We start from the raw sequence: 12,564 nt of genomic DNA, 5'->3' as shown, positions 1-12,564 counted from the left end.
CAGACTGCAGACGCCTCGGTGAAATTAATCACCCCCATGTTTTTATTGCCTCGCAAGATCAGGATGGTCTTGCGAGCTCCATTGTATTCTACTCGCAGATCAGCCTGGTAACTTGCGGCAGAGAAAATTTAGAGAAGTTTGCCCGAGCGACTGAACCAATCAGCGTTGGTTTTGATCGAGCAGCTGACTCGCTAACACATTTTTTCTCTTGGATCCTTCTGTTGGAATATGAATCGGGCACCTCATATCGTGCCTTTTATCCATAAATTTGCATTACACAAACGGCAAATATGTTTGTTGTTACATGTTTTCTTTCGGAGCTTTGCCTCGCTGCTCTTAGCATGTCACACGCTTCATTGATCTGATTGGTTGATTTGGCCCGTATGTCGGTGATAGACAGATGGTTTATCCAATCAGCAACTAGGATTTTCGCCCCTTCCCAAAAAAATCTCCAAACGAGAGTTCCCAGATGGTTGCTGAGCAAATGCGAATCAATCCATATTGCGGAGTCAGGTTAATGTTTTTATTGTATTTCCTAAAATTTGATTGTAAAGTCAAAATGTATAAATTACTTTTCTTACATGTTCCAGAGTTAAACACAAAGCTGAACGTGTTTTTCAAAATGTAGAAATAATAATAACATGAATAAAAATGTACAAAGATAGTTAAATATAGGAAAAGGCAATGGCGAGTGCAGACCAGATGTTACTGCGCATGTGTCATACCCCAAAGCTCATACAGGGTTTTTTGTGTGGGTGTGTCCCAGCCTCTTTCTATTAGCCGTGGACTCATACGGGTCTCGGTGCCTTCCTCTTCCCCAACGACGACCCGACTTCTCCGCTGAGAACTGGAGAGGAGATTGTGTCGAGGACCAAAACAAGCCTCTGCGTGATAGTTTGAAGGTAAAGTGCAGTTTATTTTTGATTAAAACGTTTATCACATATGACGCTCCGGCTGACTCGCTCTGTCTGACGTCGATTTAAGCAGCGGTTCATTGTCAAGGACGAGATAAAAACAAGTCAGTTGATGTCAACTAACGTCTGTTAGCATTAGCCTGTTAGCCCCTTGAAGAGATAGCTGCGGGGTAACTTGTCAGAAACTTCTGGAAACGTGAGGCAAGCGTGGCTACTGTTTAGTGTAATATAACGTTCACTGTCGTGGCGGAAGAGTTAGCAGGTAAGATAGCATTGTGGTCATGTTGTAAAAGATGTTACCTGATGATAATAATGAGGTTGCTAGCGTTAGTTGTTGTAGATGCTGTGTTAGCACGGTGACGTCAGTAAGCTCACTGTATTTTTATTTGTTTTTAAAACTCCGAATTAATTTATTTTGTGATACTAGAATATAGCAATACGTTTATAATGTTTGATTAAATTAAATAAATATGCAATAAATTATAATATATATATATTTGCTAAGAATAATGTGAGAAATAAATTGTTTTTTTAAGATACTTGTTAAGTTAAAAAATGGTTGCGCTTGGAAAATGTATAATAAATAAATAAATGTATGACAGGAAGCTGTTAACTATCAATGAATTATGGAGAAGGGTGGGATTAAATTGGTCTATAGTGTCAAAAAGAAAAAAAACCTGTGTAATATTATGTGTGACCTTTTCTGTTTTTGTTTTTTACATTATTGAAATGAATTCAAATCAAATCAAATGTAATATTAAAGCAGCAGATATATCGCTAAACATTTTGACTTAAAGTGGTAGTCCGCTTTTGTGACAAACAGTTAGGACGCATATTAAGCAGCAGTGCTGTTAGGAAGTACTTAACCTTCTTTCTCATAGTACTCAATGACGGAAACAGGGGAGATGATGGACGCCTCTGATGCCAGTGCACCATCCGTGAAGAAGAGCGGACGAACCTCGTTGCTGGACAGCGGGGAGGACTTTGAGGTTTTAGATGAAGAAGACATCGACGACGACCCCCCTCCTCTGGAAGATGCTGGGGGTGGGAAGGGAAAAAACCCTAATGAGCCTGAAAAGGAAAATGCAGACACAGACTCAGACCCTCCAGGTCCAGTGGAAGAATGGCTGGATGTGTTAGGTGTGTAACAAAAGCCTCTGCCTGCTAACATGTCAGATTGTAGCGGTATATCTGAATGTAGAAGGTGTTTAAGTAGGTTATAAGCTGTAACTGACTGGAATTAGCATGTGTGTTTGTCTCCAGGTAATGACCAGCTAAAGAAAAAAGTCCTGGAGGCAGGCGAAGGGCGAGACAGTCGGCCCCAGAAAGGACAGGATGTAAAGATTCATCTAAAAACATACCAGAAAGACGGGACACTTGTAGAGGAGCAGCGTGACCTCTCTTTTACTCTGGGAGATGGAGATGTCATACAGGTAAAAGTGGACGATTTGACACACTTCTCATATGAGAAAGACAAAATAGTCAATAACAGTTTATGCCTAATTGGCTTTACCCAACTGGCAGCAATATCCGTATCTCACTGTCATGAGATTTTTCTCTTTTCAGGCTCTGGATCTCACAGTGCAGCTCATGGAAATGGGAGAGAAGGCCCTCATCCAGGCTGATGCAAAATACGCATATGGTGACCGGGGGAGGTAAGACGTGCTTTAATCTAACTGCTAAAGGCTGCATAAACTGTAGTTCTCATGTTATCTAAACAACTATAATCAAACTAAAGCTGCTATTACTCAAAAACTGATGCATCCCTTTCTTTAACTGAACAAAACTGAATAGCTTTACTTAAGGGCCGTCTGCACCAAGAACGATTACATTAAGGATACTATAAATATATAGTTAGAACACAAATGGAAGGAGTCCATGCCACAACTCAGCGACAACAAATGTTTGGGATCACTTTCAAAGCGACTTGGTGACTGTTAGAAACAGAAACAGCACGATTAAAATCCATCTGAATTTACAGGGCACCATATAACTCACAACTCTATATAATAATATCTAATATTAAAGAATAAGCTATTTTTTGAAGTTAACACCATCTCTCTTTCTCTTTTCTCACCTCTGTGGTGCTGGTATTATCTTATTAATAAGAATAACGCAAATAAAAGTTTGGCGCAGCTGTTTACAGAGTGATATCGTTCTTCACTGTGGATCACATCGTTATAGTTATTACAGTTAAAGTTATAGTTGTGGCTGGCTCTTTGCTCCACAAGCTCTATTTTTTCGGATGTGCTGTACGGTTCTGCGACACTTTTATTGGGACACGTGACAGTAGAAATTCCTTGTGTTATCTACTGACTGATGTCTCTTATTTCGTCAACCCCTGAACTTGACTGTGTTTCTTTATCTTTCCAGTCTTGAACCAGAGGTTCCCCCTAACGCTGAGCTGTCCCTAGAGGTGGAACTGCTGGAAGCTACTGATGCCCCAGACCTGGAGCTGCTGCCCCCTGCAGAAAAGATTTCCCTGGCCGGCCATAAGCGAGAGAGAGGCAACGTTCATTATCAGCGTGGGGACTACGCTTTTGCTGTTAATTCATACAGCATTGCCCTGCAGATAACAGAGTCCAGTTCTAAAGGTGAGATGTGTGCCAGGGAGTTGGGACTAAATGAAAAGTGTCATCATCGGGCTTAGAGGAATCCAACAGGTGATAGACAGGAATGATTAAACAAATGTTCAGTCATTTACGGGCGCACTCACACTGTCCATCTGTACTATGCCCAACCACGTTTCATGGCTAAAGTCTAGTTCGTTTGACCAGTGTGAGTGCAACCGTACCGCGGCTAGGTGCGGCACGCTTGCCGTCCATGGACCGCTTGGGAGAGGTGGGCTTTTGTAAAGCACGTTTGCACATGTATGAGCACGCGCGTGCGCGTGTGTATGAGCACGAAGCCTACGTCATTCTGACGTCATTTTATGTGCGCCTGTTCACACATAGAAAAAAGAAGGACGGACCATGCACTGACATTAAAACAATGGCGGCAAAATATTCACTTTGGTGTGATGCGGAGATGGAGTGTTTACTGCAGATTTGGTCGATGAAAATATTCAATAACATTCGGACACGATGCACAAAAACTCTGAGGTCTATGGAAAGATTTGTAATCAAAGTGACGCATTGCGATGATGTCAATCAATGCGTGTGTGTGACGTGTTACGGCGTGATGACGTATAGGCAGCAAGAAGCATTCAGCCGAGGCCCAGGTAGTGTGAGTACAAACAGCCTAGACCGCGGGGGGAGGGGGGGACACAAGTATCATAAAGTGTGGGGCACGGTACGGATGGACAGTGTGAGTGCGCCCTTAATGATGCACTGATGCACCTTTTACTGTTTTTTAACTATTGGTTTATGTTGTGGTTTCTTTTGCTGCAGTCGACATTAGTCCTGAGGAGGAGAATGAGCTGATGGATGTAAGGGTGAAGTGTTTAAACAACATGGCTGCTTCTCAGCTGAAACTGGACCACTATGATGCAGCACTTAAATCTTGTGTCTCAGCTCTGGAACACCAGCCAGACAACATAAAAGCACTTTTCCGCATGGGCAAGGTACACATCGCTCTTGTTTTTTTCATTTTCTCTGTTAGTCTGTGATAGACCGTTTTTCTTAAGCTCATGTGTTTTCACTCAAGGTACTGGCCTTGCAAGGTGAATACACAGAAGCCATTCAAACTTTGAGGAAGGCGCTGAAGTTGGAGCCAAGCAACAAGGTACTTTTGGCCTCTTCACATTAATCTTATGGTAAAACATTGCTTTTAGACTTGAGAAATAGCAGTTAATTCTTATGACCAATAGATGGCACCATTGGATGAAATATCAAATCACTGAGTTTGTAATGCAAGGTCAGGTGGACTGCTGATTCATCATTTCAGAGGATCTGTTTTCATGTTGTCGCTGTAAATAGGTTTGCCCTGCATACCATCTACATCTAATACCTAGCCACTGTTCCTGTCCTCCTGATTATACAGTCGGTTATATGTGGTTCTTTGGCTACATAAGGCCATTTGACAGAACTCAGCTCAGTGCGTGGGCTTCTTGGATTCGCTGTGAGCTGCAGCAGCATGCTACTCGTGCCCAGAATCCCCCACTTGAGTCCTACACCAATCTGTCAAACAGCACATGGCCTGGCTGCCACTAAAGCTTTTGATCCACCACATGCAGCACAAATGTAATGTACTCTTACATTTTGCAATAGTACATCTTAGATGTTTTAATGGACCTGTATGTAGTTAGGAATCTTTTCATATATAAAAAATAAAAATATGCACGTTAAGGGCTCCAGACTGTGAAATGGTTGCATTTTGCGAGGAGTGTGCTACTGAATTTTACATCTGGTCCTGTATGTGCTACCAGATGTCTCGCCATATCAATATGTAAGTGACTAAACAGCAACAGAGTGGCAGATAAGACAGGAACAATATGTAAGATAATGCAGTCAGCACTGTAACATCAGGCTACAAGTTATAATCATAGTGTTGCCCCTGACGGACCTGAAGCCTCCGTATGTGACGCCCTGCGACTGTTGGCAGCTTCCGAGCCGAGTGACAGCAGAAATTTACTTAACCAAAATAGTTTTCATGTCGGCTCTATGGGAAGAAATCAACAGTGTTTAACTGATTCGTTGACACTATTTCTCTGGCGAGCGCAGTGATGAGGCAGCGGGTGACGCACAGACTGATCTGATCAGTCAGTGTAGATGCGGTTCATATGTTGAAAGCACATAAACAGCGGGAGAAAACCGCGGTGTGAGTCGATCCACTTAATAAAATCGTTTCTGTTCAGGAACGAGTGACGGTCGTGACACCGCTTCTTACTCTCTCTCTCTGAGGAGCAGTGCCTGTCTGTGACAGGAGCAGGGCCCTTTTAGACGACGAGGCCCCCCCCGGAATTGGGTGGGGGTGGGGGACTGTAGGCTACACCGTGGCTAACCCAAGGACTATGCAAAGACACCTGCAGCACCACCACAGATCTCTGCTAAAATCAACTACCCTGTGAAGAAAATACAGTGTTAAAATCTCATCTTGTCTCGTTCTCGTGGAATCAATATCCTGATCGTCTTTTCTCGTGAGCTGAGAGGCTGGTCATACCCCTTATTCTGAATGTATGTATGTTGCATCTTCAAAAGTGCACAATATAAATGTGACACTGAATTTGAAACAGCACATTGTAATTCCTGCATCTATTATAGATTTACCTCGTGTGCCCTAAAACATCTGGTTGTGGCCCTACAATGTTCAGTTGGGGGGCCACAGTGCTCCTGGTGGAAAAGTCTGGAGCCCTGACGTTGCAGACTACGTGCACTTTCAGGCTGTTTTGCATGTGTCAATACATAGCTGTCAACCTTGTGTATATTTGCAATGTGTCAACACCCATTTTTAAACTGGTGGGAGATGAGCTGTTTTCGCTGTTAAAATGGACTCGCCTCTAAGTGCTATAATAATGAAAAGTTCCTAAATAACCTCATGTTCTAACAGCGATAACAGTGGGAGTGCGTCAGTGACAATACCAGAACGCTCCCATCATAATCAGTGAGGCGGTCTTAAACAGAAGCAGGCGCCACAGAGTGACAGGATGACAGTCTCTCTCTTCTCCAAGCTTTGACCGACGTGCTATCTGCATTTTTTTACACTGGTGTCAGCCGTTCACACCCTCTATCTTCAACTGGGAATTGATGAGAGAAGATTTATTTGTCTGTGGTTTGTTTACTTTTTGACATGACACACAGGCCTGACAGTTCCAGTTTAGACTGTCTCAGATGCTGTTAGGACAGGATGTTACATGTTTGTTTAGCCTGGTTAATCCTTGCCCCTAGGACAAGTCAGTAATGTGACATTTCTGCCTTTTCAGTAGGTTGCTGATTGTGCGTTTGTAGTGCCAACAGCTCAAACACTGTGCTGTAAATATATCTGCTAAATGCTAAGAGTAGCATTTAATATGAAGAAACAAATCCTCGGGGGAGTGACTTGTACAGACACTTACACTCCTCACAAATGTTTTAGAGGTAGACTTTCATCAAATATCACTATGAACACTGCTGTAAACTCATGGCGCTCATGAAACACTAAACATTTTTGTTTGATTTGTCACTTATGAGAAGAACAGTGGAGTGAATCCGATCTGAGAAAATGATCGAACCCATATCCTGGAATTGTGTGCGAGGACACGTGTTGTGATGCAAGTCTGTGATTTCTTGTACGTCAACACAGACCATCACAAATAGTATTTCCAGCATTTATTATGCACGTGTTCAACCAGTACAATCCATCCACACTGATCATAGAAAAATGGTCTTTTAAAAAGCTTTTATATCACGTTATTTTTCATGCTTTCCAGACCACTCAGTGATCACTTGCGTCAGTTTATGTAAGGGTGTTGTCATCTGGGTTCATTACCATGAACAAGGAAATCAGTCTTGGGTTGTTATACAGTAGCAGGACTTTGTTCCAGCCATGTTAGGATAGCTGGGTTCGTAGGGTGGGTGGGGGGTGGGGGGGGGGGGGGGTTTGGATGTTGAAGTGGAGCCCGCAACACCAATTTGTCTTGTCTCTTCTGTATAGACTATCCACGCAGAGCTCTCCAAGCTGGTGAAGAAACACTCTGAGCAGAAAGGAGCAGAGCAGGCCATGTACAAGAAGATGCTGGGTAACCCCGCAAGTGGTAGCTACAGTTCACAGAAACACCGGGCCAAGTCTTCATGGGTGAGGAAACAAATCTGTTTAAGTGTTGAATGTTTTGGGTTTGGATGCAGCGTGAATTTCTGTCCATCATCAGATCATTTAAAGTTATTAGTATATAATCATCAGCGTAGGGAGACTTTGTGTGGTAATAAACAAGGAAGGTCTGTTATCTATATTTTAAGTCAGATGTCGCTTTGAGCTTTTGGCTGTGTCGTGATATTATTCAACGCACTTAACACCCCTTCTCTACTCTTCTGTTTCTTTTTATGTCCTCAGGGTCTAAGCTGGAAATGGCTGTTTGGTGCTACCGCAGTGGCCATTGGCGGTGTAGCATTATCCGTTGTCATAGCTGCTAGAAATTGAACCAAGCTTGTGATGAGCCTGGCCAAGCCCCTGCAAAGCCTTTTGACCGTCGGTCAGGGGGTGTGGAAATGTCAGTTTGGTCAGTTGCCTCTTCGCTGTCACTCCTTTCTCTGCTATGTTTGAGAACTATATGTGACAAATGACGCAACATTAATATTTGCATTCGGGAACTGTATTTCCAACCGTATAAATCTGTAGGTTAATGCATATCCGTCACGTTGCCAGACACTGTTTTCTTTTGCTGCCATTGTTTTTGTCTTTGGTAGTTAATATTGGAAATGAATTATACGAGCATCAAAATTATAAAATAATTTAACATAGATTCAGAATGACGCTATTTAAGAATATGTTCCCATTAAGAATAGCTATCGTAATATGGTCCTATGTTATGATAGAGTTTTAAAGCGTCAGATTGTACGGTTAGATTACTACTTCCTGTCCAAGAGCGAATATGTGATTTCACTTTGTTTTAATTAGATAATGATTTTTCATGTTGACTAATGTAACGCAGATGCTCTATTATTTAAGGTCCGCACATTAGCAAAGTATCTGGCTCGGGTGCTACCTTTCCTATATAGAATCGAGTTTTCAGTGATGGGGGTTTAAGGAAGGTTAAGGAGTTTATTTCCGTTATTCAATTCAGTTATACCTCAGTTTTGATGATTACGACCAAATGTTGAAGAATGACCTTTCAAGTACAATGTTGTGTGTGTATTTTTTTTGTTTTTCTCCCCTAAAATTTTTGTCTGTGTTTTTTAATTTCCTTAAATTAAGTTGCTTTGGTTGTTTATTCCACTGTTTTTGACCATTGCTTTCTTACACACAGTGAATGTGACGCCACTGAATCTGTGGCTTCTTAAGACCACAGAGGCAAAAGTTGCATAAACTCTCAACAGGTGGTGATGAATGAAGTGGTTGTGAAAGTTCCCCGGCATTCCCCGTACTTGTACATTTTTATATTCATCACAATAAAATTTTGTCTGTTATCAAACTAGAGTTTACTTGTTGTGTGGTTAAATTATTTCTGCATCTTTCTTTATCCAGTAGGGCTGCAACTACGGTTTATTTTAATTTAATTAATCTAGTTTTCTCAATTATTTGTTTGGTCTATTAAATGTAAGAGATCACTGTTTCCCACAGCCCAAGATAAAGTTCTCAGTTGTCTTGTTTTGTCCATAAATCAAAGATAATCAGTTTATTGTCATTGAGGAGTAAAGACAATAGAAAATATCCACTTTTAAGAAGCTGTAATTAAGAATTTTACTCAAACCGGTTATCTGAATACTTAATTTAATAGTTGATTAATCTTTGCAGCCTAGTATCCGGTGTTATTATTATTATTTGCGTATATATATATTTTTTTACTTTTTCTAGTTCTGGACTTATTTCATGAGGTGTTCTTTGTTCACCAGTGATTACAGTTCAAGCTGCAGTATTTATGCTTTGTTAAAGCACCAGACAGACACAACAAGACACATCCATGCAGTGACATTTGTACAGAAACTGTATTTAAACAGATAACAGATACAAGAGGCAAGATAATGTAAATACCCCGTGTTTACATGTCTCCGATTATTCTTTATATTATCAAGTGTTCACAGCACGACTTTCCCAAATGTTCTGGATATTCCCAAGATGGTGTTTTGTTTATTTTTTGTTTTTTTTACTCAGACATTGACGTTTCTCTGACGCAATCTGGTGACCTATCGCTTCCCACTTCCTTCGCATCACTGATGTGCCAGATATTATTCAATCTGCCCAATCTGCAATGCCCATTCTTAAAAGCTGGAGAGTATATATCACCCATTAATAACTATAGTACATTTTTTTAAATACGATAGTATGGGAAACATCAATGAGTCACGATTCTGTGACCGAATTAGTCGTAAATAATAATAATAAGCTTTATTTATAGAGCCTTTCATACAAAAAAAGCAGCTTAAAGCGCTTTACATTAAAAGCATAAAAATGAAAAGACAAGCATTAAAAGCATTAAACATTAAATATGCACAAATCAATATCTGGCACACAAGAAGAACAGCGTTTATAGCATTTAGAAATTAAAATAATAGATAGAAGAAAAGAGAACAAACAAATAACTAAAAAATAAAGGAGGTAAAATGACGAGCAGCCAACGGCAGAATTAAACACGGAAATAGAATATTATATTATATATAATAATATTTAAAAATGTTTTTATTTAATCGATTTATTTAACATGTTATAGTAATACAAACCCGAAATAAAACATGTAAGCAATAAAAAAAGAAAAACAAATGAGCAACTAAAATAATTCAAATAATATCGTTCATGTTCAAAAGGGGTCAAAATTCAAAAAAAAATTTATGCCTCAAATGTTCAGAATACAAAATTACATTTCAACATTCAATTCTGATATTGCAGTCCATTTTTACACAAACATAGTGTGACATTGGAGTTCATGTGACTATATAGGGCTTTTTTTAACAAACTTTATTTAACAATTTCACAAAAACAACAAATCACACACGTAAACATAAAATTGTCGATGGACAATATATAAATTAATTTAGTCAATGTACTAAATCTGCTTTTTATTTTAAATTAATTTAGTCAATGTACTAAATCTGCTTTTTATTTATTTTTAAATTAATTTAGTCAATGTGCTAAATCTGCTTTTTATTCATTTAACTTTAAATTAATTTAGCTAATCTACTAAATCTGCTTTTTATTTATTTTTTAAAGTAATTTAGTCAATGTACTAAATCTGCTTTTTATTTATTTTTAAATTAATTTAGTCAATGTGCTAAATATGCTTTTTATTCATTTAACTTTAAATTAATTTAGCTAATGTACTAAATCTGCTTTTTATTTATTTTTTTAAGTAATTTAGTCAATGTACTAAATCTGCTTTTTATTTATTTTTAAATTAATTTAGTCAATGTGCTAAATCTGCTTTTTATTCATTTAACTTGAAATTAATTTAGCTAATATACTAAATCTGCTTTTTATTTATTTTTTTTAAGTAATTTAGTCAATGTACTAAATCTGCTTTTTATTTATTTTTTAAGTAATTTAGTCAATGTACTAAATCTGCTTTTTTTATTTATTTTTAAATTAATTTAGCCAATGTACTAAATCTGCTTTTTTATTTACTTTTAAATAAATTTAGTCAATGTACTAAATCTGCTTTTTATTTATTTTTTAATTAATTTAGTCAATGTACTAAATCTGCTTTTTATTTTTTTAAATAAATTAAGTCAATGTACTAAATCTGCTTTTTATTTATTTATTTTAAAATTAATTTAGTAAATGTACTAAATCTGCTTTTTATTTATTTCTAAATTAATTTAGTAAATGTACTAAATCTGCTTTTTATTTATTTCTAAATTAATTTAGCCAATGTACTTTACCTACTCTGTAAAGTGTCCTGAGATAACTTTTGTTATGATTTGGCACTATAAATAAAATTGAATTGAATTGAATTGAATACATGTGTGACTATATAGGGCTTCATTACTGCTCGGTGACTGACATCATCCTCGTCATCATCATCATCAGCAGCAGCACCGGGTCATTGAATATTCATTGAAAAAGCAAACGGGGAGTTCTCGAGCCTACGACAGAAGAGTGCGTTCCGTGCGCATGGTGGGAACGGTAGCAAAGATGGCGGCGCTGAAGGAGGAGCAGTGCTACGGACTGTCCTGTGGAAGAGTGAGCAACGGCAGCAATGTGTCCGTCTTTCACGTTAAACTCACTGACAGCGCGCTGAGAGCGTTTGAAGGATACCAGAGCGGCAAGGTAAATGGAAAAGACCGTTTTTGGTTTAACGTATTTTATTGTTTTTTTATTAAGTGTGTCCGGGGCGGCTGTGACAGACAGACAGACAGGCAGGCAGGCAGGCAGGCTGTGTGAGGTCAGTCCTTCATGCTGCTGTACACAGACACGGCAGCCTGGTGGAGGCTAGTTGGGCTTGTTACGTGTCTAGTTTAACGGTTAATACCGATTTAACTGCTCGGTAGCTGCTCGACGTTTTACAGCTACACCCAGACCGACTTTTGAGTACCGTCGTCGGTCATTTACCAAGCTCACACCGCTCACTAATAACAGGAGACTGTGCCTTTTGACGTTATTTCTTTGTATTATTAAGAGTTGGGGGCAACCGTTTAAACTTGACCAAAACATAATATGTTTAATCATTTCAACTGAAAACATTAGATCAACTTCTGCTGCGTGAACAGATGTTTCCAGAAAGTTTGTTGAGATTAACTAAGCCAGCAGCTGCCCACGCATAATGTTGCTAACGTTACCGTTGGATATCTACTAAAATAAGCCCTGATTTTGACATTAGTTTATGTTAATTTTTTGGATGGGGTTGTTAAGTCAAAGAAACCGTTGCCTTGGTTTGAGTATCTAATGGCAACATGGTGAGTAATTTGGAAAAGTACCCAGTATTCACGCCAAAGATGGCCATCTCATTTTCCCAACCCCCCCTTCACTGCCATTTAAAGGCTCATGTTCACTTGACAGCTTTTAGAAGTGCGTCAAAGTTATTCACTGGATTCAACATCATTTCTTGTCAGTAGTTAGCTTTTTTTTTTTTAAAAAGAGAGGTTGA

At 39.1% G+C, this 12,564-nt stretch overlaps 2 protein-coding genes across 2 annotated transcripts in view; both read left to right on the top strand.

Moving 5' to 3' along the window:
* The first annotated feature begins 853 nt into the window (after positions 1 to 853).
* fkbp8 (FKBP prolyl isomerase 8) lies at positions 854 to 8,924 on the top strand. Its single transcript, XM_083939405.1, has 9 exons — positions 854 to 902; positions 1,796 to 2,054; positions 2,178 to 2,347; positions 2,481 to 2,569; positions 3,288 to 3,508; positions 4,304 to 4,476; positions 4,560 to 4,637; positions 7,485 to 7,625; positions 7,881 to 8,924. The coding sequence occupies exons 2-9, from the start codon at positions 1,802 to 1,804 to the stop codon at positions 7,965 to 7,967; spliced, it is 1,212 nt and encodes a 403-aa protein (XP_083795531.1). The 5' UTR covers positions 854 to 902; positions 1,796 to 1,801; the 3' UTR covers positions 7,968 to 8,924.
* Positions 8,925 to 11,600: 2,676 nt separating this feature from the next.
* ell (elongation factor RNA polymerase II) overlaps positions 11,601 to 12,564 on the top strand; it is a 38,752-nt gene continuing 37,788 nt past the window's right edge. The window contains exon 1 of the mRNA XM_083911298.1: positions 11,601 to 11,747. Within this exon, the coding sequence (XP_083767424.1) occupies positions 11,613 to 11,747 (135 nt within the window). The 5' untranslated portion in view covers positions 11,601 to 11,612. The remainder of the gene's footprint in view (positions 11,748 to 12,564) is intronic.

The sequence above is a fragment of the Echiichthys vipera genome (assembly GCF_963691815.1).
Source record: "Echiichthys vipera genome assembly, chromosome: 3".
Classification (NCBI taxonomy): Eukaryota; Metazoa; Chordata; class Actinopteri; order Perciformes; family Trachinidae; genus Echiichthys; species Echiichthys vipera.
This window is presented reverse-complemented; position numbering and strand designations above follow the sequence as displayed.

Excerpts from the sequence above, each read along its gene's own strand:
- fkbp8 (XM_083939405.1), top strand. The coding sequence starts at position 1,802 with ATGACGGAAACAGGGGAGATGATGGACGCCTCTGATGCCAGTGCACCA. Across the intron at positions 2,055-2,177 it reads AGAATGGCTGGATGTGTTAG|GTAATGACCAGCTAAAGAAA; the intron begins GTGTGTAACAAA and ends GTTTGTCTCCAG. Across the intron at positions 4,638-7,484 it reads AGTTGGAGCCAAGCAACAAG|ACTATCCACGCAGAGCTCTC; the intron begins GTACTTTTGGCC and ends TCTTCTGTATAG.